At 40.1% G+C, this 7,166-nt stretch overlaps 1 protein-coding gene across 1 annotated transcript; it reads right to left on the bottom strand.

Annotated features, from left to right (window-relative positions):
- Positions 1–483: 483 nt before the first annotated feature.
- LOC111376638 lies at positions 484–4,542 on the bottom strand. Its single transcript, XM_022999609.1, has 9 exons — positions 4,327–4,542; positions 4,000–4,233; positions 3,586–3,687; positions 3,254–3,382; positions 2,808–2,863; positions 1,458–1,551; positions 1,035–1,289; positions 714–848; positions 484–621 (listed from the first exon to the last, which is right to left on the bottom strand). The coding sequence occupies exons 1-9, from the start codon at positions 4,540–4,542 to the stop codon at positions 484–486; spliced, it is 1,359 nt and encodes a 452-aa protein (XP_022855377.1).
- Between the last annotated feature and the right edge of the window lie 2,624 nt (positions 4,543–7,166).

Raw genomic sequence — 7,166 nt, 5'->3', positions numbered from 1 at the left:
GATGTGTGGAATGTTGACTGATGGTGTTAATGGGGTGGGGAGTCGAGTGAAATGCGGAGTGTTGATTTGTGTGGGTGTATGGTGTGTGAGGCAATTAGGGAAAAATGGGGGAGAGTGGCTACTAGCGGCCGCATAGTACAAAACTATGTGGTCGCATAGTATAAAAAATAGCCCCCTTTTGTGTTCAGTAGGTGTCTATGCGGTCTAATAATAATTTTTTTATCTAGAAATGCGTGAATCATACTCCCAAACACCCAAAATCATGTCAAACTCACCGACCATGTGTGTAATGCCTAGGAAATTAAGGGGATGACAATTCGATCCAATTAACATGCATGTACGACCGATGACCTAGAAAAATGCAAATGCAAAAATGAAATAATTCTAAAAATAATGTGAAAAGGAAGCTAATAGAAGGATACAGTGGGTTGCCTCTCACCCAGCGCTAGATTATAGTCGATAGCTCGACTTCACCATATTGGGTCATTCTGGCGGTCTAAGATGAACGATAGACTTTTCCTTTGAAAAATCGCCGCCCCAATAGTGCTTCAAACGCTGTCCATTGACCTTGAATGTCCTCTTACTGTCGTGAGTGATCTCAACTGCCCCATGTGGAAAAACCTGTGTAATAGTATACGGACTAGACCACCTCCATCGCAGCTTTCCTGGAAACAACTTAAAACTAGAGTTGTAGAGTATCACTTTCTGCCCACCGTAAATTCACGCATCTGAATGTACATATCATGCCATTTCTTGGTGCACTTTTTGTAAAGTCTTGAATTCTCGTAGGCTTCCATTCTGAGCTCGTCCAGCTCATTAAGTTGTAGTAGACATTTTTCACCCACAACCTTCAAATCCAAATTCAATTTCTTTATTGCCCAGTAAGTATGATGTTCTATCTCAAGAGGTAAGTGGCATGCCTTCCCGAAAAGCAGTCAATATGGTGACATTCCAATAGGGATCTTGAATGCAGTCCTATAGGCCCACAAGGCGTCGTCCAGTTTCTTAGACCAATCTTTTCGTGACGAGCTTACTGTGATTTCGAGTATTTGCTTCAATTGCCTATTAGACACTTCGACCTGTCCACTAGTTTGGGGATGATATGCAGTGGCTACACGATGTTTAATGCCATATTTAGTCAACAATTGTTCAAACTGGCGATTGCAGAAATGTTTGCCCCCGTCACTGATTATAGCCCTCGGTGTTCCAAAGCAGGTAAAAATATGTTTCTTTAGAAACTCAATCACCACCTTCCCATCATTGGTAGGTAATGTAACTGCCTCAAACCACTTCGATACGTAATCCACAGCACTAATATGTACTGATTAAAGAAGGATGGGAGAAAAGGCCCCATGAAGTCGATCCCCCAAACGTTAAATAGTTCCACCTCCAGGATACTAGTCAAAGGCATTTCGTTTCTCCTGGATATATTACTAGTGCGTTGACATCGATCATACCTCTTCACGAATCCAAAGGCATCCTAAAATAGTGTGGGCCAATAAAAACCTGATTGAAGGATCTTCGCCGCTGTTTTCGAAGCACCAAAATGCCCTGCATATGTAGATGAATGACAATGTTCTAATATCAAAGGCACTTCTTCCTCAGGTACGCAGCGACGAACAATTTAATCAGCCCCCCGCCTGTATAAAATGGGGTCCTCCCAAATCTAATACTTCAATTCAGCGAAAAATTTCTTCTTCTGGTGACTGAAGTAATCAGACGGCATGATAGATCTGGCTAAGTAGTTAACTATGTCCGCATACCAGGTTACCTCCTCTACACTAAAAATCTATTCATCTAGGAAGACTTTGTTGATTTCCACCATCTCTATCTGTTCTGTGGCCTCGAGTCGAGATAAGTGGTCTGCCACCACGTTTTCACTGCCCTTCTTATCCCTTATTTCCAAGTCAAACTCTTGAAGCAACAGTATCCAACGAATGAGACGGGGCTTTACATCCTTCTTTTCCATTAAGTACTTGATAGCAGCGTGATCTGTGTAAACGATGACCTTTGACCCTACAAGATATAACCAAAATTTATCAAAGGCGTAGACTACGTCAAGGACCTCTATTTTTGTAGTGGCATAATTGAATTGAGCGTCGTTCAAGGTCTTAGTTGCATAGTAAATCACGTGAAATATCTTATTTCTTCATTGTCCCAAGAGGGCCCCAACAGCAAAATCACTGGCGTCGCACATTAATTCAAGTGGCATATTCCAATCAGGTGTGATGATCACGGTGCTGAAATCAACTTCTCCTTCAAGGTGTTAAAAGTCAGCAGACACTCATCCGTGAACTCAAATGTGGATTCCTTCATCAACAAACAGCACAATGGTTTAGTAATCTTTGAGAAATCCGTGATGAACCTTCTGTAGAAACTGGCATGCTCGAGGAAACTACGAACACCTTTCACTGAGGTAGGTGGTGGTAATTTCTCGATCACCTGAATCTTTGCTCTGTCTACTTCAATACCCTTTGCTGAGATTCTGTGTCCTAGCACGATGCCTTCTTGTACCATAAAGTAGCATTTCTTCCAATTCAGTACCAAGTTAGTCTCTGTACACCGCTGTAGCACAAGACTCAAATGCTTAAGCACTCATCAAACGAAGACCCGAACATTGAGAAGTCGTCCACGAATACCTCGATGAATTTCTCAATCATGTCTGAAAAGATAGCCATCATGCAGAGCTGAAAAGTTGCAGGAGAGTTGCATAACCAAACGGCATCCTACGGTATGCAAAGATACCGTAAGGGCAAGTGAAAGTTGTCTTCTCCTGATCGTTAGGTGCTACTGGAATCTGATTATACCCGGAATACCCATCTAGAAAATAGTAATGCGAGTGCCCTGCTAGTCTCTCCAGCATCTGATCAATGAACGGTAGTGGAAAATGATCGTTTCGAGTAGCAGCATTTAGTTTGCGGTAATTGATGCAAACTCTCCATCCAATCACTATCCGTGTAGAAATCAACTCATTTTTCTCGTTTTCTATCACTGTGATACCCCCTTTCTTGGGAACAACTTGTACTGCACTGATCTATGCACTATCTGATATTGGATAGATGATGCCTACGTCGAGCAACTTCAATACCTCAGCCCTAACCACTTCCTTCATGTGTGGATTCAATCTCTGCTGACCATCAATGCTTGGTTTGAATTTTTCCTCCATGAGTATTTTATGCATACACAGCGATGGGCTGATCCCCTTGATATTTGTAATAGATCATCCAATAGCTGTTTTATTCTCCCTTAGCACCTGAAGTAGTTTCTCTTCCTCCACTTCACTGACAATACTTGAAATAATAATCGAAAGTGTAGAAGATTCCCCCAGGTAAGCATATCGAAGGTGTGGTGGCAATTGCTTGAGTTCCAATTTGGGAGGTTGCTGAATAGATGGTTTGTAGTCCTAGTTCCCAGCTCTTAGAAATGACGTTTGCACATGTATGGTGGATTAGTTTTCAAAAATCGTGCACATGTTTCAATCTCACTTGAATCAGTGTGAATGGATTGAGAATGTGTAATGCACGCCTCGTATGCATCGGAAGGATGATGTAGCCGAAATGTATCTTGAATTATTCTGTCAATTACATCGATATGGAAGTAGCTGTCGGACTCAATAGGAAATTTCATTGCCTTGAACACGTTGAAAAAGATTTGCTCTTCGCCAAGCCTCAATATAAGCTGCTCTTTCTAAACATCGACAATCGTTCTTCCAGTAACTAAGAAAGGTCGCCCCAATATGACTGGAACATCCTTATCTTCCTCCATGTCTAAGATGAGAAAATCGGCTAGAAATATGAACTTCTCCACTTTTACCAACACGTCTTCAATGATCCCTCTGGGATGTGTAAGGGATCGATATGCTAACTGTAATGTAACTATTGTGGCTTTAGCTTCTCCCAAGCCGAGTTTCCTGAAAACAAAAAGAGGCATTTAATTAATACTTGCACCTAAATCACACAACGCTTTATCAAAATGACAATTTCCAATAGTGCAAGGTACAATAAAACTCCCTGGATGCTTTAGTTTTGGAGGCAGCTTTCTCTGAATTTTGGCACTGCATTCCTCAGTTAGCATCACTGTTTCGATTTCTTCTATCATTCTCTTGTTGGAGAGGATATCCTTTAGGAATTTCGCATAACTTGGCATCTGAACAAGTGCCTCAGCAAATGGGATGTTGATGTGTAATTTCTTGAAAACTTCAAGAAACTTACTATATTGTTGATCCAATTTGTGCTTTTTCAACCTTTGCGGGAATGGAATAGGAGGCTAATGAGGGTTGATGGGATTGGTAGCTGTAGCCCGTGATGTATTGGAATTCTTCTTGACCACATCCCTTGTTGTTTGTTCAGTCTGTTCCACAATCTCGTCGTCTGCGGTTGGTGCTGATTCCCTGCTAGCTACCGATCTTTTTACATGTATCTTCGGTAGTTGTACTCTGCTTTTGGTTGTTATAGCCTTTACGTGCTCCTTAGGGTTGATTTCAGTGTTGCTGGGTAAATTTCCTGGTACTCTACCTGTCATGGAGATTGCCATCTGTCCCATTTATGTCTCCAAATTTTTTACTGCTGCACTTTGGTCTTGAAGAGTTGCATCTGTCTTTCGCATAAACTGGTTCCATATACTGATTGGTTGTTGCCATGAACTTCTCGAACATCTCTTCCAATGTTGGCTATTTATCCTGCTGCTGATATTGACCTTGTGGTCTGTTTTGATTCTGATTACTCCATGAGAAGTTTGGGTGTTTTCTCCAGCCCTAATTGAAGGTTTTCGAATGTGGGTTATTTTGTTGGTGTTGACCCCATTGCACAAAATATGCATGCTCGACCCCTTGTGCGAGAATTGGACAATTAACAGTGTTGTGGTCTGCTCCACATTCTTCACAGCTTGGCTTCTTGACTTGTTTTGCAGCGGCGGTCTGTGAAATGCTCTCAACCTTATGGAACAAAGAGTCCATCTTTGCAGACAATGCTGAGTAAGTATCTACTTCATAAACCCCCGGCGTTCTCTTCTAAACCACTTGATCTGTAGACCACATGGCTGAAGTTGCAGCCATTCTCTCAAATAGCTCCCATGCTCCATCAATTGTTCTTGTGGAGATAGACCCATCAGATGATGAATCCACCATGCTCTTGAAGGATGGAAGTAATCCAGTGTAGAAAAATTGAATCTGTGTCTTCTTGTCAAAGCCATGTTGCGGACACTTCCTTAACATATTTTTGAAACGATTCCATGCCTCTTCAAATGATTCGGACTCACATTGGTTGAATATAGAGATATCACGTCGCATTTTGGCTACCTTAGCTGGCGAGAAAAACTTGGTGCAGAATTTGTGGGCTAGCTCGTTCGAAGTGGTGATACTTACGACGGGAAGTGAATCCAACCATTCAAGTACCTTATCCCGCAAGGTGTGTAGAAACAATCGCAGTTTTAGAGCATCGTCCGAGATACCTTGGTACCTAAAGTGTTGGCACATATCCAGAAATCAGGATATGTGTGTATGTGGGTTCTCACTAGCCATTACGTGGTATTGATGTCAATTCTGAAATAGTTCAATCACATTTGTTTTCAGCTGAAAGTTCGGTTGCCCAAATGGAGGATACACAATGCTAGATTGACTTTGAACCACCAACGGTGCCATGATGTCCCCAACGATTGCCCAAGTCTTGATCAGGTGTTCCTTGCATACAAGCCCTGAGATAGCAAAATCAACACAAAATTAAATTGAAGTAAATAACAAAATAAACCTAGTAAGCTAACTACTACTAATCTAAATAAGTTCGAATTAGTGTTACAAAAGATGAAATTAAAAACTAATTTTCAATCCCAGGCAACGGCGCCAAAAACTTGTACACGAAATTATTTTGTTCCGATTTAAAATCTACCGCAAGTGTACGGTTCGTTAACAAGTAGTAAAATGGACTATGAGTCCAAGTATCGATCCCACAAGGATTGAATTAGTTCCAATTAATCTATTATGACCTTAACCGAAACACGAAAATCAAATTGAGGTTTTGTACTTTAACTAAAAAGATGTAAACTTTGATGCAAGCATGAATGAAAAATTATACTAAACACAAAATAACTAGGATGCACCTTAACTCAAATTTATGAATTTAATGAGTATACTAACGTACTAGGATCACGAATCCCCAAGCAATACCCGTTCAATTGTCAATTATGTAACTTTGACATACGGTTTCACAAAAGATGAATCAATATTCCTATTTTAATTTAGCAATCTCTCTCGAACAATGCCAAACCTATCCCAATATATGATTCGACTATATTTATATGACGAATACTAACATACCGAAATGCATTATAAATTCACGAATATCCAATGATTCACACGAGGTATAGAGGTATATTTCTATCCCCTATCGGATCCTATGATGATTTATACTATGTCGAACCTATTTTCCTTCTTTCGAATGCATAAAACGGGCAACCACAATTATATAATTATGTGCACAATAATCATATGAAAATAAAAACGTAATAAATCAATCAAATCCGGAACTTGTGTTCAAATACGTCAAAAATCCAAATCAACAATCAAACGTAGTATTACAAGGTTCATCGATCTCCTAGCAATAATAAACTAGCCTAACATGCTAAAAGGAAGAAAACATAAAAATATTTGAAGAAACGTCATCACACGAATCAATCTTCAATCCAATCTTCACTTGGCGCGATATTGTTCTCTTGTTCTATCCTTCGTTTCTCCTTCAATATCTCTCAAAAACATGTAAAAACGGTGTCCCTTACGTTTTGCTCTAGTTTTTGTATTTATAGGACCCTAAAAATATTATTTCCATAAGAGTTTCGAAGAAAAAAGGAAACTGCAATTTTACCCGGAATTGCTCTATGCAACCGCATAGAGCAACTCTATGCGGTCGCATAGAGTAAAAATATTTGGCCATTTAAGCTTTGGTATGCCTCTATGCGACCGCATAGAGGGTAGCACGCATAGTGCTACCAACTATGAGAAATATTCATTTTGGTCCTCCTACTTGAATAATTCACTTCTTGGCATCTTTTCTTCATTCTTTTCATTCAATCATCCCAATGTATCGTCAATTGACAATTGACTTAATCAATTTCTCGATTTGTTCATCGGGTCAACTTTTGGACAATTGCACATTGGTCCCTGAACTTTCACTTTG

This window comes from Olea europaea, chromosome 3 (assembly GCF_002742605.1).
Source record: "Olea europaea var. sylvestris chromosome 3, O_europaea_v1, whole genome shotgun sequence".
NCBI classification, from domain to species: domain Eukaryota; kingdom Viridiplantae; phylum Streptophyta; class Magnoliopsida; order Lamiales; family Oleaceae; genus Olea; species Olea europaea.
Note: the sequence above shows the minus strand (reverse complement) of the source record. Positions and strands in the feature narration are given on the sequence as shown.